The 26,744-nt window shown below is 42.3% G+C and overlaps 3 protein-coding genes and 2 pseudogenes across 4 annotated transcripts; all 5 read left to right on the plus strand.

Annotated features, from left to right (window-relative positions):
* Positions 1-938: 938 nt before the first annotated feature.
* Positions 939-10,498, plus strand: PTGDR (prostaglandin D2 receptor). The gene is made up of 2 exons (XM_002753904.6): positions 939-1,909; positions 8,524-10,498. The coding sequence occupies exons 1-2, from the start codon at positions 1,064-1,066 to the stop codon at positions 8,755-8,757; spliced, it is 1,080 nt and encodes a 359-aa protein (XP_002753950.1). The 5' UTR covers positions 939-1,063; the 3' UTR covers positions 8,758-10,498.
* A 6,267-nt stretch (positions 10,499-16,765) lies between these two features.
* LOC108587700 (SNRPN upstream reading frame protein) lies at positions 16,766-17,155 on the plus strand. Its single transcript, XM_078335990.1, has one exon. It carries the CDS (start codon positions 16,796-16,798, stop codon positions 17,009-17,011), a length of 216 nt encoding a protein of 71 aa, XP_078192116.1. The 5' UTR covers positions 16,766-16,795; the 3' UTR covers positions 17,012-17,155.
* LOC100393085 (small nuclear ribonucleoprotein-associated protein N) lies at positions 16,766-18,075 on the plus strand. Of its 2 annotated transcripts, XM_009006030.5 has the most exons (2): positions 16,766-17,840; positions 17,886-18,075. In XM_009006030.5, exons 1-2 carry the CDS (start codon positions 17,171-17,173, stop codon positions 17,921-17,923), a joined length of 708 nt encoding a protein of 235 aa, XP_009004278.5. In that variant the 5' UTR covers positions 16,766-17,170; the 3' UTR covers positions 17,924-18,075. The 2 variants fall into 2 exon arrangements, with proteins under 2 accessions (XP_009004278.5, XP_078192115.1); XM_078335989.1 differs by having other exon boundaries at positions 16,766-18,075.
* Positions 18,076-20,032: 1,957 nt separating this feature from the next.
* LOC144576505 (pumilio homolog 3 pseudogene) lies at positions 20,033-22,772 on the plus strand (annotated as a pseudogene).
* Positions 22,749-24,231, plus strand: LOC100400794 (pumilio homolog 3 pseudogene; annotated as a pseudogene).
* Positions 24,232-26,744: the final 2,513 nt, after the last annotated feature.

Consider the following 26,744-nt stretch of genomic DNA (forward strand, 5'->3'; position numbering starts at 1 on the left):
TCTAGTAGTCACAAATCAGAGAAGTGAGAAAGCTCTATGCCAAATCTACCATTTTCTGATTTCAGAATCCATGCTAAAACTGCAGTTAAATATGAGCTACCAAAACACCCTGCCGTCACATGAGAATCATGGGACCACATGTATTGAGCATTTCCTATGTACCTGCACTTTATGTGTCATTTCTATGCCTCAAAAGAGCCAAGCAGGCCAGACAGATGTTACTGCTTGGGAGGCTAAGCAAGTCCCATAGAGTCACACATGCAGTGAGAAGCAGAACCTGGACGCCAGCCCAGGCCTGTCTGATGATTAGTGTTGCTAACCATGATCTTCCCACCAGCTCTCTACAGTCACTGTGATTCATGGTACCCAGGACCAACACTGGCTCTTGGCTTTCCCACAAATCACTTCCCTGAAATCTGGGACAACTTCTTGCCCTGATCTAGAGGAGATGAGAAGAGGAGGGAAGGCTTAGGGGCTTCCCAAACGTGAATTATCATTACCCTTCCTTAACTCACTAATTCAAGACAGGTGGAAGCCCTTTCTCAGACTCCCCTCTTTGCTCATCTTCAGAGTTCTTGGCCACCTCCAGAGTTCCACCACTGGCACCCTTCACACTGCCCTCCTCCCAGGTGGCTGCTGCTTAATTTCCCGTCCATTTAAGTAGTTATTCTCTTGCCTCGCTGTAAGGACTGGTGCGGGCGGCTCGGAATTCTGGCTATTTTCCTTCTGTCCTTCCGACTCGGCACCAGGGTCTGTCTCTACTGAGAACGCAGCGCGTCAGGGCGGAACTCTTTACTGGTCTGCTCCAGGCTCCGCAATGCCAGCGCCAGGCGCGCACCCTGCAGAATGTCCCGCCTCTCAAAGAGGGGTGTGACCCGCGAGTTTAGATAGGAGGTGCCTGCTGTGGGGTACACCCCGCCGCCCTCGGAGCTTTCTCTGCGGCGCAGCCTCTCTGCCAGAGCCGCGTGCGTGAGTGCGGAGCAGCCGGGGGCTCCTCAGCACCTGGGCGCCAGGGCCCTCGCCCTTCCGCAGCCTTGACTCCAGCCCTCCGCTCCTGCAAGTCATGAGGTTGCCCTTCTACCGCTGCCAGAACACCACCTCGGTGGAAAAGGGCAACTCGGCGGCGATGGGCGGGGTGCTCTTCAGCACCGGCCTCCTGGGCAACCTGCTGGCCCTGGGGCTGCTGGCGCGCTCTGGGCTGGGGTGGTGCCCGCCGCGTCCACCGCGCCCGCCGCCCTCAGTCTTCTACGTGCTGGTGTGCGGCCTGACGGTCACCGACTTGCTGGGCAAGTGCCTCCTGAGCCCCGTGGTGCTGGCTGCCTACGCTCAGAACAGGAGCCTGCGGGTGCTTGAGCCCGCATTGGACAACTCGCTGTGCCAAGCCTTCGCCTTCTTCATGTCCTTCTTTGGGCTCTCCTCGACACTGCAACTCCTGGCCATGGCACTGGAGTGCTGGCTCTCCCTAGGGCACCCCTTCTTCTACAGACAGCACATCACCCTGCGCCGGGGAGCGCTGGTGGCCCCGGTGGTGAGCGCCTTCTGCCTGGCTTTCTGCGCTCTACCTTTCGCGGGCTTCGGGAAGTTCGTGCAGTACTGCCCCGGGACCTGGTGCTTTATCCAGATGGTCCACGAGGAGGGCTCACTGTCGGTGCTGGGCTACTCTGTGCTCTACTCCAGCCTCATGGCGCTGCTGGTCCTCGCCACTGTGCTGTGCAACCTGGGTGCCATGCGCAACCTCTATGGGATGCACCGGCGGCTGCAGCGGCACCCGCGCTCCTGCACCAGGGACCACACCGAGCCCCGCGCCAGCAGGAGGGAAGCGTCCCTGCAGCCCCTGGAGGAGGTGGATCACCTCCTGCTGCTGGCGCTCATGACCGTGCTCTTCACTATGTGTTCCCTGCCTGTAATTGTGAGTCCCCGGGCCCCGAGAGAGCAGGGAGCTGGGACTATCTGGCCGCTGATGCGGGGCAGGGTGGAGTGAGAGGGATGGACGCGGGGCCAGGCGAGCTGCGCACTGGGCCAGGAAAGTTTGTTACTGAGTTCCCCAAATTGGATTTCCTCCACAGCCCCGAGATATAACTCAGTTTGTGGAACGAAATGAAGGAAAGTTAAAGAAAGGAAAGGAAAGACAGCCCGACCGTGTCTCCTTAGCCCAGCAAAACCCTCTCCATGTGACAGAACTCCCTCCTCTCTGCTTCCTTCTAGGGAGATCTCGGGATCATTTTTGCTCCTTAGGAGGAGCAGAACTTAGTTTCTCCTTGGCAATAGGAGCCCTCTACTTCCCGACGATGGCTGGGTGATGTTTTATTTTGTTAGACCCGCTCATGACTTCAGTGGTATCAGAAATGGGTGAATGGCGTCTTGGGGAAGGGGTCTTCTTCGTGGTGTTGGCATAGAAAGGGAAAATGAGGTTTAATCTCGCCAGAGTGATTTGCAGATGCATAGTTTTAATTTTTAAAAACGCCTGCGTAAACTTTGAGGCACCACGGCTGCTGTTTCTGGTGCTGCATCCGCCCGGGATTGTGGTGATGGAGGCCGAGGCTCTTTGTATGTTTTAGCAGTATGTTTGTCGTTTTGATAACCTGTCTTGACGGGTTTTGATGTATCTTGGTAAGTGAGATGACATGAAAGCCAGTATCTCGGGTTTCAATTTAGTAATGAGGATGGCAGTGGAGATGGAATTACCTCGTCGTTTTGAAGGTATTTGCTCCTAGAGGCCCTGCCAAGACATCTGGGAGTAGGTGAGGCTTGAAGAAATTTTTTCAGTGTTGCTCCTCTCCTTTTTCCCACCCCCAAGGTACCTGTTGAACAAAAACAACACTTAAAGAAATTCCATTGCCAATCCTATGTTCTCGAAATCCTGAGACTTCTGTCAATAGGAAAGTTGTTAAATTTCTTCTCAGAGTGTAGCAATTTTGTATATTACTCTCAATGGTGGATGAAAGGGAAATACAAAGTGATTTTTCCTTTAAATGAAGGCCTCACTGTGTGTGGGAAAATAAATCTTTTTTTTTTTTTTTTTTTTTTTTTTTTGAGACGGAGTTTCGCTCTTGTTACCCAGGCTGGAGTGCAATGGCCCGATCTCGGCTCACCGCAACCTCCGCCTCCAGGGTTCAGGCAATTCTCCTGCCTCAGCCTCCTGAGTAGCTGGGATTACAGGCACGCACCACCATGCCCAGCTAATTTTTTGTATTTTTAGTAGAGACGGGGTTTCACCATGTTGACCAGGTTGGTCTCGATCTCTCGACCTCGTGATCCACCCACCTCGGCCTCCCAAAGTGCTGGGATTACAGGCTTGAGCCACCGTGCTGGGCCGGGAAAAGAAATCTTGAGCATCAGCATGCAGGGGTGGAAACAGTATGCCCCAAAAATAAACAAATACATAAATCTATATCTATCTAAATCTATCTAAATATAGATATAGGCATAGATGACATACAGCAGTGTTTTTCAAACTCTAACATGCTCAGAATCACCATCAAGTCATCTAGAAAAACAGATGGCTGAACCCCATTCCCCAGAGTTTCTGATTCAGACATTTTTAAAGAATTTTCATTCTTAACAATTTCCCAGATGATAGGCAAGCTCTGATTCAGGGATCACATTTGTACAATGGCACTCTAAAAACAGGAGTTGGCAAACCACAGCTCACAGGCCACATCTATCCTGGCCATTGTTTCATATCTCCCTGGAGTTAGAAATAATTCTTAGAAATGAATCTCTGCAATTTGATAAGGCCCAAGAGCTTTGAGCTTCAATTGAGTCATACTATTCCAAGAAAAATACTGTTCCAAGAAAGCATTTTATTCTTCTTTTTAGTAGATATATTACCAAAAAAAAAAGTACTCAATTATTAATATATTTTGAATTCCATCAATAATAAATTGTGGAAATGTGTTTTCTCCCATGTTATATTAGTACCTATCAGATATTTATGATCTTTCCTCTTGGCCCATAAAACCTAAATTGGTTACTGATTCTTTATAAAATCTTTTAGGGGTTCCCATTTTAAAGTTGGGGTCTCACTTATCTAGATGCTGTGATAAAACAGACAGTAGCCAAATGCATGGAAATTTTGACCTGAGTTTGAATGTTTTAGTCAGATCAATGCAGAAAGTAACATCATACAATGGAAAGAACATTGCATTTGGAAATGTCTCTAAAGAGACTTGGATAACTCATAGGGTGTTGTGAGGGTTGAAGGAAAGGGAGTGGAAAACGATTTTCTAAAAAACCTGTAAAGTTCAAATATATTTAATGTTGACAGCATTCTTCACAAGAACCACCATTTTCTAGAAAGGATAAGGGCTTTAGCATCAGACACAAGTTTGAATCAGGCTTTATCACTGACTAGCTATGGAAGTGGCTAATTTACCCTTTCTGACCTCAGTTTCCTCATCTGTAAAATGATTTTAACCATACTTGTTCTGTGAGATTGTTAGGAAGATTTGAAATTATTTACAGAATATATACATTCATCATCTAAACCAGTGCCTTGCCTCAATAATTAGCATCATTATTATCACTACTTATAACTTCCATGTATTATTGTTGCCTACCACACATTAAAAAAATCAAGAAATATTATCTTCTTGGGAGGTAGTGCTATATGCTAGGGCAGTGGCTCTAAAACTTTATTTCGGTCTAAGGACCCCTTTATACTCTTACAATTATTAATGACCCAGACAGCTTTGGTTTATGTGGATTAACTCTATCAGTATTTCTCATATTAGAAAATAAAACTAAGAAATTCTAAAAATATGACTGCAAAACAAGATAAAGTGTCCCGCTTGTGTTTTTCCATAGGTGCAAGGAAAACGTGAGGATTTCAAAATGATCTAATGAATGACAGTAAGGTTACAGACATTATGGCAAGTAAAATGGAAAAATCCTGTTAAGAGCACAAAAGTACTGAAAACTTGTGTGTGTATTCTCAACCTACTACCTTAAAAGGTCTAGAAAACACAAAGACACATTGAATAGGTATTAGAGACTTTACACTCTTCTAAGGAATGGACCTAGCAATTGTATCTGTATCTGAAAAGGGAGACATGGGTGACAGTAAGTTCCATGATTAAGTTGGCTTAAAAAGAAAACACTTCACATGAGTTTGTTTTCCATTTGCCCCTTTCTCCTCAAAGTGGAATATGGCAAAATATAATTCCAACCATTTGAGAATGCTTGATTAGTTAGGATCTAAACAACTGAATAATACTGGTATAATTAAAATAAGTAATTTTTATTTTCTAGGCAGTTTTTATCCATGTCAGTTCTACTAGGTTATTTTGACTTTCAAGTCACTTGATTTGTATTAGAAATGTATTGTTCACTGGGCGTGGTGGCTCACACTTGTAATCCCAGCACTTTGGGAGGCCAAATCCCAGCACTTTGGGAGGATTGTTTAAGCCCAAGAGTTTGAGACCAGCGTAGGCAACACAGTGAGACCCTGCCTCTACAAAAAAATAAAAAATAATTAGCCAGGCATGGTGGCATGTGCCTGTAGTGTCAGTTACTTGGCTGAGGTGGGAGGATTGCTTGAGCCCAGGAGGTCAAGGCTGCAATGAGACATGATCCTGCTACTGCACTCCAGCCTGGGTGATAGAGTGAGACTCTGTCTTAAAAAAAAAAAAAAAAAAAAAAAAAGACACGGGCATTTTTTAAAGTGCTCAATGAATCGGTGTGAGCAGAACGCCCTCTGATGGACTTGGGAGGCATTGAGACAATGTTGTTGCAGCTCTGCAACTGGACATCCCTGCGGGGCAGCCCTCTCCGGCTTCTGATACCCTCTTCTATCCAGTCCATGCATTGTAACAAAGCAGACCTCTGCTCTATCCCTTTAAATCCACCTCAGACCCTTTTCTCTGGGCCCATTCCTTGCCTGTTGTCCCTTAGAGGCCTCACACAGCCTCCTTTATAAGGAGCATCTCACCCATTCTTTCTGCTCCCCAAAATGGCATATGCATGAGAGCTCTCTCATGCACTCAGGGTATTCTCTATCTCTTCTCTGACTCCATGGATTCTGACAAGCAATTAAATAGCTTATACTTATCTTTACCTGGCTTACAGACCTCTCACTCATAACACCTAAAATATACATGCATATCCTCTCTCATCCATCCCCTGCTCCCCCACCAACCCTCAGGACATTGTGATTTTCTAAGGTAAAAATAATTTGGGTGAAAATATGTTTTGTTTTGTTTTTTCTTTTTGAGACAGTGTTTGCTTGTCCCCTAGGATGCAGTGCAATGGCACAATCTAGACTCACTGCAACCTCTGCCTCCCACGTTCAAGCATTCCTGCCTCAGCCTCCAGAGTAGCTGGGATTACCAGCACCCACCACCATGCCTGACTAATTTTTGTATTTTTAGTAAAGATGGTGTTTCACCATGTTGTCCAGGCTGGTCTCGAACTCCTGACCTCAAGTATCTGCCTGCCTCGGCCTCCCAGAGTGCTGGGATTACAGGTGTGAGCCACTGTGCCTGGCCTGAAAATGCTATATGCCTTAGAGAAGGCACTGCAAGCTGCCTCTAAAGCTCATGCCATATTCTCTTTACTTATACTTTCTTCCTATTGTATCAAACTGGAAGTCTGAAAATTCAATTTAGTTAAGTATTCAGCATTAAAGTGAATTTTAAAAATCATACTCCAATAAACTTTTCATCAAGCTTAATGAAAGACAATATTTATGTTATGGGTAAGCTGTCTTTTGTTAAGATTCCCCCGCCGCCTCCCCCTTGCCCAACTTCAGATGGGCAAGGGCATCCAGATTGAAATAACAGCTGAGTCCAACATAAGGTGTCTTCCTAAGTGCACTAGACTGGACTGGCTGAGCCTACTGAAATGCTCTGTAGAGAAGAGAGTAGAACAGTAAGGAAATGATTACAGGGAAAATGCATCTTCTCCAGCAGATGCTCTGACTACCCCAAATGAGTCCAGTCTCTTACCCATATACCTTCTTACTAATGTTGAGTTTGCACACTTCCTATTCCATTAGAGTCCATTTATCCTATTATGAATTTAGAATCACAGTAGGCGTGGAGAATGTAATGGCAAAAAAAAAATAAGTGGCCAGCCTTAGGCAGAGTGGTAAGCAATGGTTGTGCTGGTCTAGAGATCAGTGTTGGCTGAATGGAAGGAAAAGCTGTTGTTTGAGGCATTTTGCAGGACTCCAAGGAGGCTACTGAGACCTCAGGGAAGATGAAGACAGTAGGAGTTGGTTGTGTTGTATCAGACTGAGCTCAGAAAGTCAACACCAAGACAAATGTATGCCAAATTGCAGGGTTTATTGCCAGCGACCACAGAGGACTCAAGTCTCTCCAACCTGTGGCCGAGAAAGAAGGGTGACAAGACCTTTTTATACCCACAAAACCACCTTGGGAGTGAGGGTGAGGAGTGGAGATGAGAATGAAAGCTGTCAATCACTTCCTAGGCTGAGACGAGGGTGAGGGCAGCTCCAGACATTCTAAGGGCCAGGGGACTTTTGTCATTCCGATTGCCACTTAAGAGGTTTACAGAAGTTAAGATAAACATTAGTTTATACATTATTTGGACAGATATGGGGTCCACATAATTTTAGGTTACTTAGCACCAGGATGGAGTTATCTGGGGGTGCTTACTCTGGTCAGTACCGGTAAACAAAGGCCAGCAATTCTGGCAGTTACAGATAAGAGAAGGTATGCAGCTTTACCTCTCTTTGCATTTTGTAAAGTAAACTTAGCAGTTTACAGAGGCCATGGCTAGCAGTCATTGTGAGGAGAATGGAAACAGTTTTCTCATTTTAAAAATGGCATTGTACCAGTTCCAACTCTAGGCCAGCTATAGCACAGTTGGAGCTAGAAAAGGGAGCCTTATATTTTTGTACATATTTTGCCTTCTAGATTGGAAAAAAAAGGATGACAACCATGAAAAGGTAACAATCTGTGCTAAGAATAAGTAGAGCAATTTACACTACTTGAACAGTTCTTTTTTCCAAGTCATCTCATGTCTTTTCATTGTCAGATCTCCTGTCTCTTCACATTGATTAAAAGCTTCCATTTTATTGGTGTCTCTATACATGTGACATTTCACAGGTATGACTTATTTCTGAGAGAACTAATAGGAGAGGATAGGAAGCAGGGAAAAGAGAGAAAGGAGGACTGGAGAAAGTATGTGTCAGGATGCTAGCTGGAAAGAGACTCTGTATGTATGAAAGCATGGTAATCCTGTTTGAAAAAGATTCAGCAGATCTTCATGGCCTGGCAGGGACCTAGAAACTTGAGCCAGGAAGGTAAAACAGCCTTCAGGAACTTAATCAGACAGGGTCTCCGGCCAGTACTCCACCCCACCTCCCAGGTCTGCCCCCAGCCTTCCCAGCTCCCCACTTGTACCCATCAGCTGCAATGGCCTTAGCTGTTTGTAAATGTACCAAAAATTAGTATCCCAAGCTCAACTGCCATGTTCTTACAGAAACTTAGGTGAAGTAAATGAATTGATTGCTATCATTAACTTTTCCACATCATAATGGAATGTTTTTCTTCAAAACAGTATCGCGCTTACTATGGAGCATTTAAGGATGCCAAGGAGAAAAACAGGATCTCTGAAGAAGCGGAAGACCTCCAGGCCTTGCGTTTTCTATCTGTGATTTCAATTGTGGACCCTTGGATTTTTATCATTTTCAGAGCTCCAGTATTTCGGATGTTTTTTCATAAGATTTTCGTAAGACCTCTTAAGTACAGGAACTGGTGCAGCAATTCCACTAACATGGAATCCAGCCTGTGACAGTGCTTTTCACTCTGTGATAAGCTGAGGAATATGGCACATTTTCAGTCAAAGAACCACGATTAAAAAAAAATCTTACAATTTAAATGCTTAAAAGTTATCTCCCATAACAAAAGCATGCATATGTATTTTCAAAAGTATTTTATATATCTTAACAATGTTTTGCCATTCAATAGTCAGGAACCACTTCAGTGCATTTTCATTTTGTTATTAACAGCAACTAAAATTTTGTATATTGTAACCAATGTTAAAAGTCTTAAAAAGCAATGGTATTAATTGTCCCTACATTTGTACTTGGTGGCCCTAATTTTCTTAGAGAGGTCTTGAGATGTATGGGTCTTTTTAAATATAGTAGAAATAGCACCGTTTATGATTATATGATGGGGGTGTTCTTAAAAAGGACAATTTCTTACCCTATTCATTTTTGGTGAAACCTGATTCATTGAGTTTATATAATCATTGCCCCTATTTAGTTCATTTCTTTGCCAATTGATCTAAGCATAGCCTGAATTATGATGTTCCTCAGAGAAATGAGGTGGGAAATATGATCACATCAGGCAGCTGGAGGGGCTTTCCCAGCCACGATCGGGGAATACTTGCTGCCTCATGAGGAGACCTGAAGCTATAACTAGACACAGAGCAAGATATGACTATAGCCCACAACCCAAAGAAGCAAAAATTCATATTTATCTTTTGAAGTCCAGTTTCTTTTGTATTAAGTCAAGGCTGTCAGTAGGAATCAAACTTTGGGGGTGGGTTGCAAAATGTTCTTTCAGTTTTTAGAATCTTCATTTTATAAAAGGTTTATCCTATCAATGGATTCCTGGGTGGAAGGATTTATGCTTCTTTGAAAACCAGTGTGTGACTTACTGTAGAGCCACATTCACTGTTTGACTATGTGGCGCAGTGGGGCATCTGTCACAGCAAGAAGCCCACCCAGGACTTGGTCAGCCTCAGTTGATGATACTGACAATGGCCTTAACATCTACCTTAATAGCTACTTATTACAGCCATATTCTGCTCTGTGGAGACAGTAAGACCATAGGTTCCAAGATCTACTTCAAATTACACTTTCAAAACTGGAACAGGATATAGCTGCAAAGGAGCACAACTGAGCACTTTAATAGCAATTTAAAAGTTTACAAGGGTCAGCAACATGATGACCTAAAGGGAAAAGTGGAGGAAACGCAGCTGCAACTGAAATGGAGACTCTAAACCCAGCTTGCAGGTAAGAGCTTTTGGCTTTGGCAAAAGAACAGATGGGAGAGGTTAGGGGGGTTTCAGCACCTCTGGAGTTCCTTTGGATCTGACACTCTCCAGGACTCTGAGATGCAAAGCCTGCTACATTTACAGTCTCAAGACCTCTAGCCAGAAGTCCCTTCCAAAGACAGGAGTACTCATGTTTACTTATTTCCAAGGTAGCGGCAATCTCATTTGTTTCACCTCTGGTTTTTCTAGTGTCTCAGAGATAGTATGAAGCTGGATACATGTTTGTAATTTTTTTGGTATAGCAAAACTGTGAAAAAGGCAAATTAGGAATACAAGAAGTATAATTTGACAGTAACATGGTAAAAAAAAATGTAGTTGTTTTTGAAATTTCACTTTACTTTGTATCTTCAATGTGTAAGTACATGTGTGTTTTATTGTCAGAGTAAGAACATTTTTGGGGAGGTGTGTTATGATAATTGTCCAGTTAATTTGAAAAGTCTCTAGGTGAATCAATAAATATAATTTTATAATATTTTGCAGAGGAAATTACTTTTATTTGAATGAAAGAAAAGGGCTTGGTTTTCTTTTTTAAGCAGTTGTAATATTTCATTGTCTAGCAGTTTCGTAGTGTGAATTTTTATATACTGTCCAATTAACACTTATGTTACTTTAAACAAGCTTTCTTAGATTTAGCTAAGGACTCAGGGCTCCTTTTTGTTTTATATAAAATGTAGCTATACCATCTAGATGAAGTCCATGTTGAGTTAAAAGCAATTCTTCAGTGATATTCATAGATATATTCATTAATTCATTAAATAATTGACAGAGACCTTGTGCCAAGCAGTTGGTTAGATGCCGAGGAAAAGAATAAAAATAAGACTCAGTCATGGTTCATGAGTTGCTCATTGTCCACTGGGGAGAGAGGAGTGTAGACAATTAGGATACAGTATAGAAATGCTCCATAGTATTGTGAGTGAGCATTTACTATTAGAAGAGGAGGCCCGAACTAGGAGCCACGTGTAGGGTCATCAGGAGAACTTCACAGGAAGAAGATGCATTGAAAGTCAAGTATTAAAAATGAGTAGGAATTTTGACTCTGATTGAAAACTGAAAAGAACACAAAGAGAAAGTTTACATAAGAGAAAATACCTGTGGTTATTAAGTGTAGAGAAATATTCAGCCTAATCAAAGAAATGCAAAAATAAAATCAAATTATACAGGACCTAACCAAAAAAAAAAAACTATGAATAAGAGGTTATTCAGAGAGGAACATTCATGTTCTCCTGGCGAGTTCCTAAATGTGTATCCCCTTTCTTGATCAAAACCCAACAGTCTATCAAGAGCCTAAAGGGTTCTTTTCTGTTGTTCCAGTAATTCCACTCCAGCATTCTCTTGCAGAAAATAATCAGTAGTCCTGGACGAGCGGCAGTAACATCACCTGACACTACAAATGCAAATTCTCCAGCTCCACCTCAGACCTGCTGAATCAGAATCTCTTGGGTGGGGCCAGCAATCAGGGCTTTAACATGCCTTCCAGGTGATTCTCATGCACACTAATGTTTGAGAACCACAGCTCTACACAAAACAAAACAAAAAATACCAAAAAAAGACCAGAAAATATGTGACAGACTCTATGTTTCTCTGACCTCTGATTCTCAGATCCTTTGAGTTGCAGATACTCTCTCACACTGAACTTCCACAGTGTTTTTATCTGTAATGTTCTTAGGGAAGTTACAACTTTTAAGTATCTTTCAACAGTGGCAGCCATTACTGACTCTTTCCGAAGTTCAAAGTTCTGATAGCAATGATAAGACCAGTCTTGCTCACTTGGAGTAAAGATGCTACCCTCAGCAGTGATAAACTTTGGCCTCCTGCAAACACTTACTGGGCACTACGCCTGATGCTGTTCCCTTGTGAAAGAAGATAAACCAAAAAGCCTTCATTTATGAAAATATTGTCAACGATTGTATCTAAAGTGAGCTTTCATTAGGGATTAATATTTTCTAGCTCTCTGTGGGAGAGAAATTTCCACTGAAATATGTAAAGCTATTTTTAAGCTTTCATAATTTGACTATATTTTCAGGAAAATATTATACGTTTCATCTTTCTTTCCAGGCATTAAAAATTCTTGTGGACTAGTCACCTATTTTTTTTTTTTCATTTCTCTTAGTAATTCAAACATATACTGTAGAAGAGCTATAAATATACCACAACTATATTGAATAAAAGGTGTTCTCTCTCATGATAGTCCTGAAACATATGTCTAGTCAATAAAAGGCTGTTGTATGGCTTGGTTAAAGACTCCTCTGTATCTGATGAAGAATGTTCTTGTATCACCATATAAGGATTTTTCTCTTAGGCTATCCAAAGGTGAAAATAGTACATATAGGAGAAAAAAATTTTGCTCTATATTATTTCCTACTGTTACAGACATGTAAATTAATATGTATGTCTCAGTTTCATCGAGGAAATAGCAACCCATACATAACGAAATTAACAACATAAAGGTTTGTTAATTAGGCAATCTTAACATTGTAAAAACAACTTTGTCTTATAGAAGAGTGTTGAGTGGCCTGCTCTTTAATTATTTTCTTGATTGAGACTAGGAATCCTGGCCTGGGTGTTCCCAGATTCTATGTGGAGGAAAGCTGAGCGCATAGGATGGGTGGAATTAGGCTTCCTCTCCCAACCATTTCACAATAGCCAGATTCAGTGGAATGAATCAGCAGGTCCCACCTGATATCAGTGAGGTGAACATTCTAGTCTTCCAGATTTTTTTTAAAACTGCACAAACTCAGGAGTAAGTCTAATCTTAAAAATATTTGCAATTAAGATATTTAGAACCTATCATGCTCTGGTTACAAATACAGGGAGAAGATATAAGCTTTCTTTTTTCCCCTACTAAAATACCTCAACCAGTGGAAATAATAAAACACAGTCAAGTCAAAGCTCAAAAGAAAATATTTTAAGTCAAGTTCATAGGGTCTTGTGATGATCTTAAACTCAGTAAGCACGTGGAGTCTAATTGGAAACACGGGACAAACTAGTAAAGTTAAAAATTATACAAAGTAGTGTAAATGTTAGAAAGTACTAAAGTATGAGTCAGATTTTAAAACAAGCCCCAAATCAGCGATAATTGATGTTTTGAGATTAGTCTAGCAGTGCATTGTATAAACACCTGGGCAAACAATGAAGTTGGTAGCTTGCCAACAACAATTTCTTTCACTACAAAATAGAATATGGAAACAATAACTGTCATGAAACCCAATTCATAATAATTTAGAAAATACTTTTTATTCACCCGAATTAAAAAAATCCAGAGTTCCCAATTAGATTAAAAAGATAAAAAGATAAATGATTTACTGATTACAATTGTGTGAAAGTAAAATAAATCCTGGGACCCCAAATTCACTAAGCCAAAGGGAAGAGTCAAGCTGGGAACTGGGTCACACCAACCCGCCTCCCATTTTGGTTCCTAAATAAGACGGCTAAAAGATGAAAAGCTGCATACCTCCCTCACATTTTGCCCACAAGGAAATTCCTTGGCGCCCCAAGACCTTTACTCTCAATTGTTTCTGTTAAAGTTCATCATGTGAATCTGTAGCTTTTCTCCACAGGTGTGGGGACACAGGCAAGAACTCAAAGTCATCCCTCTGCCTACCTGAGACAAACGCAGATCTGATTGTTTTCTCTGCTCTATTGTCTACATTATCTACATTATGTAAAAATGCAGATTCACTGAGCCAAAGGCATGAGTGACTGTTTTCCCCATCCCCTCTCACATGAAAATTAGGAATTTCTCAGTATCCTTCCCTTTCCTCTTTAAATATTGAAACCCTCAAAATCATTTTTGGAGAGAGGAATATACCTATCTCCCAGGTGTGTGTCCTTAACTTTGGCAAATAAACCTCCAAAAACGATCGAGACTTACCTGGGTTATTTTCCTTGATTGACCACAGAGGGATCCTGAGTGAAGGTGGCCCCGGTCTGCAGCAGCTTTCCTACTTGTACCAGCGTGGGCTCTTTATAGCCCAAACCAATAGGACAATTTGCTGAGGTCTGGGACCTCCTCCCTGCAGGAAGTTGGGGGTCTGAGGTTTAATTTGCTGTTAAAAAAAAAAAAAAAAAGAAAACTCCTTCTTTTTTTTCCTGGGAGTTTCTGTTTGCTTCCACCAAAGAAGGCAACCTTGTCTGCTTCTTCCTCAGTGGAGAACAGTCTCAGCTTGAGCCTCATCACTAGTAAGGGAAGAAGCTGAGTTGGGATTCTGTCTTGTAAGTTCTTTTTTTTTTTTTTTGAGACGGAGTCTTGCTCTGTCACCAGGCTGGAGTGCAGTTGCACAATCTCGGCTCACTGCAACCTCTGCCGCCTGGGTTCAAGCGATTCTTCCGCCTCAGTCTCGCGAGTAGCTGGGACCACAGGCACATGCCACCACGCCCGGCTAATTTTTTTGTATTTTTAGTAGAGACGGGGTTTCACCATGTTGGCCAGGATGCTCTCGATCTCTTGACCTCGTGATCCACCCACCTCAGCCTCCCAAAGTGCTGGGATTACAGGGCAAATTCTCTTTAATGACTAAAGTTACTGTTAACAACCAGCTGATCTTAATTTCTCCTTACATTTAGAGCATTCAGAAATTGTATGATTTGTGTGATTGCTGTTCGTTTTCCTTAGATGTTTTGTCTTGTTGGTTTTTTCTGTATGTTTCAGTCCTTCTCTTACTGGATTTGGCCAACTCTAAACCCTCTAGCTTATGAGTATGGAATTTTCCTCTCCAAAGAAATAAGAGCACCTTGCCCCTCTCAGCCTTTCTGGGCATTCTCAGGCAACTGAGAATTTCATGAGGGTGTCTGGAAGAAACATTCCCTAAGGTGTGCAATGGCTCTGAGTAGAATTTCCCCTTAGAAGAACATACTTAGGGTGCAATCTCAGCTAGCAGGTGCGAATACGTGCAGGTGCAAATACGTAGCTGATCTCCTGCACCTTGAGCCCCTGACACACTGCCAGGTAGCCACAATATGGGTGGACCAAACCGGTTCAGGAAGTAATGGCCCTGAAAAGCTAGGTCCCCCATGCAGCACTCTTTGGATCCAATAAACCCTCCAACTTGGTCAAATCTGAAGGAAAACTCTAAATTATGTGGAAGGAGGCCTTTAAGTTGGCTAAAACCCCCATAGCTGCAGAACACCAAGTTCCACCCTTAGAAACTCCAGCCGTGTATATGCAAAAACACTTATGGTGAATTGTCATGCAAATATTTAATCAAGTGGATCACTATAACCAAGGCAGATACTTACAGTGGCCTAGATGGGAGATCTTCTGAGATGCCCAAATTAGTGTACCTGTGAACTAGCATGCAAAACACAGGCACAAAAACTAAACAAGCAGAATGGGAGAGCTACTTTCAATGGTACCTAGAGAGTAGCAAATGGGGGAAGATCGCCTTATGTCCTTACAAGAAGCCAACAAACAACTTAGAAATGCTAACCAAGGACTCTGTGATGTTCTATCTCTCTTAAAGAAATCCTCAGAATCCCTCACTTCCCCGTGGCACCTCCCCTCCTCCACTTACACCCCCACTTTACCCCTGACATCTCTAAATTTCCTGGAACAGATCTGTTCCTTCTTCCTACGTGTGCCAATTCACCATCTTCCCCTCCTTGATGCCACTCACTCAACAGAAGGCAGTAGGGAGTCCAACTTCTAAGACCCTACCTCCTGACAATTCCCTGACAAGAACCATTGGCAGCCTCTCATATGGAAAATGAGGAAAAGGGGACCCTGCAGGGACATTGCTCATGATCACCCTGTTTCAGGAACAACTGATAACCCGTAGGGGAACCCCGGTGATTGTCTACTAACCCTGGTCAAGGGCTGAGTTGCAGGGCATAAAGAATTTCTGGGCCCTCATAAAGATCCAATTGTGTTTGCCCAAGAATTTGAGTTCATTATCAGAATATATGACCCAGACCATTCACACCTCTAACAGCTGGTACACATGTTGGTCTCAGAAGCTAAAGCTAAGGAATGGCTGGAGAAAGTGCAGCGGTCAGACCCTGGAGCAGACTTATCCCCTGAAGGCCCAATAGAGCCATAATAACCAGCCGCCAGAAGTCGAGAACACAGGAACAAAGATGCATGGCAGTGAGCCGCTGCTCTGTTAAATATCATTTCTTCAATATTCCTAAGGGTTGTGGATTGGAATAAAATCCAGCGAAGCCACCAGAACCCAAATGAATCAGTTTTAAATTATTTTATGCACTTTGACTGACATAATATGCTCCAACTAATTAACGTATACTCTTTTACCTGGTCTTTCTGATGAAACCCCTCATGACTATGTTCTGATGACTGACCAACTTCTCACTCCCAGGACCTGCCTACAAGAGATGCCACTGGATAATGCTGAGATAGAATGGTATGCAGATGGGTCTTATTTAAGAGGGGAGGATGGAAACTTTAGAGCAGAGTATGCTCTGGTTTCTTTACTAGAGGCTATTGAACCCGGTCCTCTTCCCCAAGCCAAATCAGCTTAAGGGGCCGAATTGATTGCCCTGGCTCAAGCTTGTCTACTGGCGAAAGACAAGGCTGCGAACTTAGGCTAACAGCTGCTATGCCTTTGGAGTGCTCATGACTTTGGAATGTGGAAGGAGAGAGGATATTTAATCTCCTCAGGGCAACCCAAAAAGAATGGACGACCAAATATCAGAGCTGTTAGAAACTGTTTTCAGTGCGCGAAGCCTGCAGCTGCGGCGGCAGCGAGTCTTGCGCAGAGTGGAGCGGCCGCTGGAGATGTCTGACGCCTTGGTTTGAGGAGCGGTCAGTGGCGCGATGGAGCGGGCAAGGGATCGCTTACACCTGAGACGGACTACAGAACAGCACGTACCAGAGGTGGAGGTCCAAGTCAAACGTAGAAGGACTGCCTCGCTGAGCAACCAAGAGTGTAAGTTGTACCCGAGGCGTTCTCAGCAGCAGCAAGTACCTGTGGTGGATTTCCAGGCTGAACTGAGGCAGGCATTCTTAGCTGAGACACCAAGAGGTGGTTAAAGCCATATTGGAATAGCGAGGAATCTTGATTCCAAGCAAAAACCAGGCTCCATCTGCTCTTTGAAGCTTCTGGCCAGCTTGCAATGTTTCTAGGAGAACCTGCATCATCCCTTTATCTAGAGCCTTCCCCTAGGTCTTCAGAAGCATCAGGTGTTAACTATGGACATTGGATTTGGTGGAACAGCAATCATGACTGTGGGCAAGAGTAGCAAGATGCTGCAGCACATTGACTATAGAATGAGATGCATCCTACAAGATGGCCGAATCTTCATTGGCACCTTTAAGGCTTTTGACAAGCATATGAATTTGATCCTCTGTGATTGTGATGAGTTCAGAAAGATCAAGCCAAAGAATGCGAAGCAACCAGAGCGTGAAGAAAAGCAGGTTTTGGGTCTGGTGTTGCTACGTGGGGAGAACTTGGTATCCATGACTGTGGAGGGGCCACCCCCCAAAGATACTGGCATTGCTCGGGTACCACTTGCTGGAGCTGCAGGAGGCCCTGGGGTTGGTAGGGCAGCTGGTAGAGGAGTACCAGCTGGTGTGCCAATTCCCCAGGCCCCTGCTGGATTAGCAGGCCCTGTCCGAGGAGTTGGAGGCCCATCCAAGCAGGTAATGACTCCACAGGGAAGAGGCACTGTAGCAGCTGCCGCTGTTGCTGCAACTGCCAGCATTGCTGGAGCCCCAACACAGTACCCACCAGGACGGGGAACTCCGCCCCCACCTGTCGGGAGAGCAACCCCACCTCCAGGCATTATGGCTCCTCCACCTGGTATGAGACCACCCATGGGCCCACCAATTGGGCTTCCCCCTGCTCGAGGGACACCAATAGGTATGCCCCCTCCGGGAATGAGACCCCCTCCACCAGGCATTAGAGGTCCACCTCCCCCAGGAATGCGTCCACCAAGACCCTAGCATACTGTTGATCCATCTCAGTCTTTCTCTCCCCTGCAATGCGTCTTCTGAAATTGTGTAGAGTGTTTGTGAGCTTTTTGTCCCCTTGTTCTGCATTAATAATAGCTAATAATAAATGCATAGAGCAATTAAACTGTGAAAAAAAAAAGAAACTATTTTCAATCAAAACTTTTGAAGACTATAAAAAATCCCAGGTCACTCTACACTGGACACCACTAAAACTGGAGGTAACCAATTTGCTATTGCTACAGCTAAAAAAGCAACATTAAAGCCACTAGCCCCAATCCAAGAAATGGCCATAAAGCCTGAAACACTTAAAAACATGTTGAAGGAAACCTAGAGTATAGCCCCAACAAAAGTCCTGAAACTAAAATATTGGACCTAATATTAAATCATTATTCCAATGGGATGTCAGATGCCCCTTATGGAATATGTTCATAATCTGACACATTGGAATCCAGATAAAATTATATCCTAGTGTAAACGATGTTACTGGAAATCATCCTCCACAGTGGCACAGAAGGTTTACTCCCAGTGTGTTGTTTGTCCTAAATATAATCCAGGGAAGCTCCTCCATGAGGCCCAGGGTCATTATGGCAGCTTAATTTTAATCCAGCTGCCATCCTCTCAAGGTTACATGTTTTAGTAATGGTCTGCATGTTTTTCCATTGGGTTGAAGCTTTTCCCTGCAGGAAACCAACAGCAGGAAGTTGGAAAATCCTATTAGAAAAAATTATTCCCCATGGGGCGTCCACTGTGAACGTCACAGGGATAGGAGAACTCATTTTACTGGCCAAGTTATTTAAAATATTTGTAAAATTTGGCCCATATTTCAACATTTCCATTGTGCCTACCATCTCAGTCCTCAGGGCCACTGGAAAGGACCAGTGGAATAATTAAAACACAATTGACTAAGTTCATAAATGGATTTCATCTCCATTGGCCTAAAGTACTCATTATACTCTGGTCCACCTTGGAAAGCATCAGCTTTCCCTTTATAAAATTATAACAGGAAGACCCATGTGTATGGGAACCAAAATAACTAATCCAACATTTCTCAAGGGAGATATATTGCAGTATTGTAAGGGACCCATTCATTGTCTTTACAAAAGCCAAGATTTGGTAAAGAATTCCTTTCATAGCCCACTCCCTGAAGACAAGGTTCCTGGTTATGATCTTCGGCCTGGAGACTTTGTCTATTGGACAAGACATTTAATAAAGGACTCCCTCCAACCTCAATGGAAGAAGCCATACCAAGTACTGTTAACTAACCCATGTACTGCAAAATCAGAGGGTATAAACTCATGGATTTACATCTCATCTTAAAAAGGCACAACCTCCTGAATAGACTGTAACTCCTACCAAAGATATTCACCTCCAGTTCACTAAACATTGACCTTCAATCCAGCACTAGAAGCAGATGATAGCTGTTGTGGACATCTTAAACCCAAGACACAGTACCAGGCCTGTATACAAAAGAACACCTATGTGTATTGCATAATAGCTGTTACAATTACTGTCCTAGAGATACTGGCAACTGCTATCTTATGCAGAACAGGGCACTTGCCTTGTCTGATTTAATGTCTTTTTAGTAGTTAAAATGAATTTCACAACCTTGCTCCTATTTACCCTATGTCTCTACACCTTCTTGCCACTGTCACCCATTGTTGCCCATAGACAAATCTGTTTTTACGATGAGCTCAGGATTATGCAGACAGATTATAAAAGGATGCCTGCTTGATATGCGGATCATATCTCTTTCCAGTGGCTCCAGCCTGCCATGGTGGGTATCCCCCTTCCACGGTCAGGACTAGATAGAATGCTAAAATTTATTACATCTCAGAAACGGTCTGGTATCCTTAGTGCTGGATAAGCATAACAAAAGACTAAATATATATAATTGGCTCATTATAAACACTCTTAAGAGCAGGGACATGGGAAAAGATTTTCAAGGGAAAAGGACCAGCTCACTAGCTCTCACTTTAGCATCCCCTCAACTAAAAGAGAAGGTGGTAACCATGCCCCAAACAGCCCATTTTCAAAATGGTATAATGCAGATTTGGGATGGGTTTATCTGGCTCATCGCTTCATTTGGCTATCTCAGCCAAAATGCTCCTTTATGCTTGGAACAAAGAAAACACCCCAAGGACCAGTGGTCAAACACTACAAGAGATATGGGGTGGATACCTGGAGAACGTTGTGACCACATTATCATATTACGAGACACTGACTGGCAGGCCACCGATTGGGGGCAGCAACCAGGTATTTATTGGCTAGCTCCAAATGGAACATACTGGCCATGTAGCTCTAACTTATGGCCTTGGTTATCTGCAGGATGGTTAGGATGATGTTCCCTAAGTTATGCCTGGGCACAAGGACCCTGCCAGAACCAGCAAACCTTTTTCATTTACAGTCTCGCTGGACACATTCTGTATTCCAATGGTATGGCCACTTAGCTTCAAACTTCATACCACAAGTAGGTAATAAAGATGTTATATGGCATAGAGAGGTCTTAACAAATTACACACAAAAGGTTCTAAATGATAGCCGCATGGGTATCTGTCTAACTTATGAGAAAAGCTGTGCTGCAAAACCATATGGCCTTAGACGTACTCACTACAGCCCAAGGGGAAATCTGCACCATCATAAAAACTGAATGTTGTGTTTATATTCCAGATAAATTAAATAGCATAACCTGACTTATGACTGATATGAAAACCCAGATAACCAATCTGTCAGATCCAAAACGCTCACTAATGGATTAGTTGAGTGGTTGGTTTAGTTCCTAGGGAAATTGGTGGCAGAAGCTATTGCTTCTAATAGGAATAATAATAATAATTTGTGTTATGTCCTGTTTTTGTTTACAATGTTGTTGCGGTATGTGCAGATTACACAACATTCAACTGAAAGGACTAGAGTAATGATTGCCCAAAGAATTGCTCTAACTGAGGAGGCAGTAGCATAGCCTGACCCAGCTCCCAGGTTTGCTTTACCCTTTGCTGCTATATATCTGATCTAGGTCCCTATGTTTTTAATTTCCTTTTTCCTTCTCTCCTCTCCCTATTTTAATCTTCATGGGACATAATCTTCTAGAAATGAACCTTCTTAGCAAGGCGGAACCTGAATTTCTGGGAATAAACCATCCTAGCAATGAGAGACCAGCTCAAAAAGAAAAACAAAACAGCAAGCTGAGACTCAGAGACACATTTTCCTTCTAAAACGTTTTCTCAAAAAAAAAAATAAAATTTTTTTTTTTTTTAAAAGGGAGGAATGTGAAAGTAAAATAAATCTTAGGGCCCGGAACTCACTAAACCAAAAGGAAAAGTCAACCTGGGGACTAGGTCATGCAAACCTGCCTCCCCCATTTTGGTTCCTAAATAAGATGGCTACAAAGATGAAAAGTTGCATACCTCCCTCACATTTTGACCACAAGGAAATTCCTTGTGGGCCCCAAGATCTTCACCCTAAAGCATTTCTGTTAAAGTGCATCATGGCAACATGAATTGAAAGCTTTTCTTCACAGGTTTGGGGGACATAGGACAGAACTCAAAATCACCCCTCTGCCCACTTGAGACATATGCATATATGACTGTTTCTTCTGCCCTACTGTCTACATTAATCTTATGCAAACATGCAAATTCACTGAGCCAGACAAAGGCAAGAATGACTATTTTCTCCTACCTCTCTCACATGAATATTGTGTATTTCTCAATATCGTGCCATTTCCCCTTTAAATATTGAAGGCCTCAAAATCATCTTCAGAGAAAGGCATAGACCGGTTTCCCGGTCACGTGTCCTTAACTTTGGCAAATAAACCTCCAGAAATGAATGAGACTTGTCCCGGTCACTTTTCTTGATTAACAATTGGCACATCCAAAAGAAAAATGACAGCCTCCTCCCCCTCAAAGAGCTAAAGATAAAAATGGAACAAAGATCATACTTCAAATGTGAACACAAAGTAATATTAGGCTAAGTAACATTTAAGGCATATTAGGCTAAGTAATATTAGGCTAAGTAACATTTAAGGCACGTTAGGCAAAGTAATATTAGGCTAAGTAACATTTAAGTTTTATGGTTAAAAAGTCAGTATATGGTCAACCCATGTGTGCAAGTTGCTACAATGGAAGTCAAAGGGGAAACAACAATTCACAGGGAAGGGTACAAAGGCATCACAGAAAAAGAAAACAGATTTTGTAAACACCTGAGATTCTGGTTCTTCAAAGACATTTCCAAGAAAAGTTGCTAAGAAAGGTGGATCTAAAATCACATCTAAGAACTTTGAGAAAAGTGTCCCAAAACCAGGGGAAAAGGGTGAGAAGCAGTTGAAGAGTAAGCAACAATTTGGACAAGGCACGAAGGAGCAAATTCCAGCCAGCAAATAAATTCAACAAGAAGAGAAAACTCCAGCCAGATGGCGAAAGTGGTGAATCAACAGCCAAGAAACCCAAATGGGATGACTTCAAAAAGAAAAAGAACTGAAGCAAAGCAGGCAACTCAGTGATAAAACTATGACACTGTTGTGTGAGCAAAGCACATTTGGAAGACTTTAAGAAGAAATGACTGTGACAAACAAAAAAGAGTAAAGTTAATGAATGACTTGCAGAAGTTGATTCAAGGGAAAATTAAAACTGTTGCATTTATTAGTCGGGCATGTTGGCACACTCCTGTAATCCCAACTACTCAGGAGGCTGAGGCATGAGAATCCTTGAACCTGGAAGGTAGAGAGTGCAGTGAGCTAAGATCCTGCCACTGCACTACAGCCTGGGGGACAAAGCAAGACTCTGTCTCAAACAAACAAACAATTGTATTTGCACATGATTAAACCCGTGCAATCCAGTGTTACATTCAGTGTGGTAATGAAGAATAGTCAAAACAGGCTTTCGAAGAATTGGGAGATAATTTGGTTGAATTAAGTAAAGCCAAATACTCCAGAAATATTGTAAAGAAATGTCTTGGGTATGGAAGTCAACCACAGATTGCAGAGACAATGAGAAGTTTTAAAGGCCCCATGAGGAAGATGCTGTGGCAGGCAGAAGCATCAGCCATTGTGGAGGACGCATATAATGGAAAAGCCACTTTAGAGCAGAGGAACAGGCTGATAGAAGAGTTCTATGGGAACATATTTCACCCTTACAAGTCAACTGATCACCAAACTCCAAAGTATTAGAGGTACAGCCAGAAAAATTAAGAGCTTATTATATGGATGAAATGAAACATATTCTAACTCCAGTGGCCCAAAAAGAAGCTGTGATTAAGCATTCATTGGTGCATATTCTTGGACTTTTAAAAAATTTACCTGTGCACCCCCCAAACTCAGATCAGAAATGATTGAAGTCATCCACAAAGCAGTGGTATAACTGGCGCACACACACACGTGAGGGCATGGGTGGCCATGCACTGCCTGTGGCACAGCATGCCCAAGGATAGGAAAGTGACTGTGAAAACAGTGAAGACTTATATTGAAAAACTGACTGATGGCCAATATTCTCATTTGGTTTTACTGGCAGCATTTGATTGTATTGTTGATATTAAGCTTGTGAAGCAGATAATCATCATAACAGGAATTAGCAGTTCATTGCCTAGCAGAGAACATTATGAACATGGAAGAAAGGTCCTGTTGTATTTACTAAACCCCAGAGATCCTGTACATCCAGTATGAAAAATCGCTGAGTTTGTGCAAAAAGGAGATGGAAATACACACAGTAATAAAGACATAGAAATCTGCAGGCATGTGCTCCTAGAATCCATTTCTCCAGCTTTGTTGAGCTACCTGCAAGGACATGCCCAAGAGGTGGTGCTATGTAAGTCTGCATGTGTTGTTATCTGATATTCTGGGATCTGCCACTGGAGACGTTCAGCTTGGCATGAATGCCATTGCTGCTTGGCAGCAGCAGAACTGCAACCTAGTGGCAAGGACGGAGAGCTTCACATTGCAGAACATCCTGCAGGACATCTAGCTCTGAAGTGGTTAATAGAGCAAGATAAAAAAAATGGGAGAGAAGGTTGCTTTGAAAAACCATTTGTAAAGCATGTTAGTATGAGGAACTGAAGACCTGGGCGAGTATAAATCAAGGTGCCTTTATTCTTTCTCGCCTCCTCCAGGCTGTGAGCAAGAAGTTGCAAACAAACTCAAAGCTGGACTGAAAAGTTTGATTCCTACATTGGAAAAAAAAAACACCAAAGGCACCAACAAAAGAATAGAAACTCTACTTGAAAAATTGGGCTCATGGGTGGAAAGAGTTAAGAGCAAGATGAAATCATTTTTCCTGTTCCCTGTTCTGTTTCCCAATGCAAAAAAAAAGGGCTAGGGTCCACCTTACTGGTAATTTGGGTGCTCTGTACATATGTTTCTTCTTTGTATAAGAATATATGAAATTGTCTTTAAAATGAAAAAGTCAATATTTGGCTATGAGATACCATTAGTAGTGAATTTACATCATGGAGTTATTTTGACCAAATAACATGGCAATGAAAGTACAAAAGAAAAAGCATTAGAAGCATGAGAAATCAAAATGTTACTTCTGTCATGGATGGTGCTCATGCCCCACCATCAATCAAGGTAGATCAAATAGACAAAAAGACATTGGTTTAAATATATTTATAGTTTTGTTTCTACATTGCTCAAAACTCTGATGGATTTTTATCAAATACCCAGAATATGTTTATGCTGGACAGTGTTTCAGCATAGGCTGTGATACAGACCCACAATTCTTTGGTGGCCCTATAGGCACCTCAAGAGACAAGGAATGATCCTCCAAAGCAGCTCAAACTGAGGGTCAACAAGAGGCTTAAGAGACGTGGAAGATATGTGCCATATGTAAAACGGTACTGTGAGCAGGGAAAATGAAGTGTTTCAAACCCAAGCCCCAAACTTGAAATCATAAGGACAGAATCTCTGACTGTTAAATGTAGAGTTGTGATCACGCTGCTTTAAGCATTCAAGACTCTGTATACTGACATTCAGGATGAGTACCATCAAGATTCTAATTCTTTGATAATGATGAACAAATCTCCAAAACGACACAAGAGAAGTCAGGTAGTGAGTTGTACCACTGTAGTAGGCAGCTTCTAAGAGAGCTACCAGTGATCCCTGTCTCCCTGTCTCCTGGTATTCATGCCCTTGGGTAATTCTTTCCCTGCAAGTGTGATCTGAACCTACAGACTTGCTTCTAATGAGGGCAATACAGCAGAAATACATCTGGAAAGTTACACCTGAGATCAGATTACAAATAAGCCTTGGTTGCTTGCTTGCTTGCTCTGACGGAAACCAGCTGCCATGCTGTGAGCTGTACTATGAAGAGGCTCACATGACAAAAAATGGAGGGAGGCAACTGGTCGACAGCCAACAAGGAACAGAAGCCCTTAGTCCAACAACCCAGGAGGAACCAAATCCTCCAACAACCACATGAGTGTTCTTGGAAGTGGATCCTTCCTTCTAAGCACAGCTTTGAGCCAACTGCAGCCCCAGCCGACATCTTGACTGCAGCCTTATGAGGGGCCCTGAGCCAAGGGGCCCAGCTAAGCTGCACCCAGATTCCTCACCCACAGAAATTGTGAGGTGAGAAAATGTTGTTTCATGCTGCTACATCTTGGGGTAATATTTTCAGCAGTCATAGATAACTAATATAATTCATCAAATTATAATTAAATTAATGGATAACCCATTGTATATGAATCCATAGCATATTTTATTGACGAATATGATATATGAAATATTTATAAGCTCTGATTATATACCAGGCTATAAGAAAAATCTCAATAAATATAAGAAAGCAGAAATTAACAGTTTATTTTCTTTGGTTAGGAAACATTTTTATTTAAGTTGAAACCAAAAGCTCTCTCTGATCACATGGAATTTTTTCTTCTTTTTGTATGCATTATACACACTAAATTGTGCATACAACATGCATATGCAGTTTAAATAGTAATTATAAAGTGAATATTCAGGTAGACATTGTACAGGTCAAGAAACAGAACACCGCCAGGACCAGAAGCCCCCTGTTCCTTGATCACAGTCCCTCCCTCTCGCTGAGGTAAACCCTGTTCCAACTTTTAATAAATCATGTATTTGCTTTTTCTTTATCTTACCCCATGTGTGCATCAAAATATATGTATTTTATGAGAAAAAGCTCACTTTTTCTTGAGCTTAGTAATGTGTCTTAGCTTGGATTCCTCACATGCAGTCTAGGAGAGAGTCAGGTTCATGTGGCTTGTGGAGCTCCTGCTTTCAGGAGAAAAGTGGTGAAAGCAGCAGGACAGGGCAGAGACAGGAGCGAGGCAAGGATGAGGTGTCAGCTCTGTCTGATCTCAAAGCAGGGGCTCTGGAGCTTAAATAGCAGCACAGCGTTGGTCCCACTAAGACACTTGTGATAACCTGTTACTAAGTCTTTGGTCAACATGTTCCGGGGTACCCTTTCAGCCAAGGGTAATTTTCCAGAAAAGAGACAAGCTCTGAGTAATTAGCAACCAAAACTCCCAGGAGCTGGGGCAATGGCTTGGAAAAGTAGATCTGGATGGTATTCACCATATAGTATGTTTATGAGAGACTCTCCATACCTGTAGCTGAGTTCCTATATTTTCATTGCCAAATAGTATTTCACAGTATGAATATATCACATGCTGTCAAGGGACATTTGGGGTGTTCCTAGATTTGCCTATAAAAAATAATGCTGTTCTTATGACTCAAGGGGCAAAAAAAAGAAAAGAAAAATAAATAATGCTGTTTTAATTGTTCTTACTATGTCTTGTGTTGGACAAGTGTAAAAGTATGTATCTCTAAGGCATAGCTAGGAGTGGAATTGCAGGGATATAGGATGTGTGC

This window comes from Callithrix jacchus, chromosome 8 (genome assembly GCF_049354715.1).
Source record: "Callithrix jacchus isolate 240 chromosome 8, calJac240_pri, whole genome shotgun sequence".
Taxonomy (NCBI): domain Eukaryota; kingdom Metazoa; phylum Chordata; class Mammalia; order Primates; family Cebidae; genus Callithrix; species Callithrix jacchus.

Bases quoted from the DNA above. Each gene is read 5' to 3' on its own strand.
- PTGDR (XM_002753904.6), top strand. From the start codon at position 1,064: ATGAGGTTGCCCTTCTACCGCTGCCAGAACACCACCTCGGTGGAAAAG. The intron at 1,910-8,523 runs GTGAGTCCCCGG...TCTTCAAAACAG, and splicing joins TGTGTTCCCTGCCTGTAATT to TATCGCGCTTACTATGGAGC.
- LOC108587700 (XM_078335990.1), top strand. From the start codon at position 16,796: ATGGAGCGGGCAAGGGATCGCTTACACCTGAGACGGACTACAGAACAG.
- LOC100393085 (XM_078335989.1), top strand. From the start codon at position 17,171: ATGGACATTGGATTTGGTGGAACAGCAATCATGACTGTGGGCAAGAGT.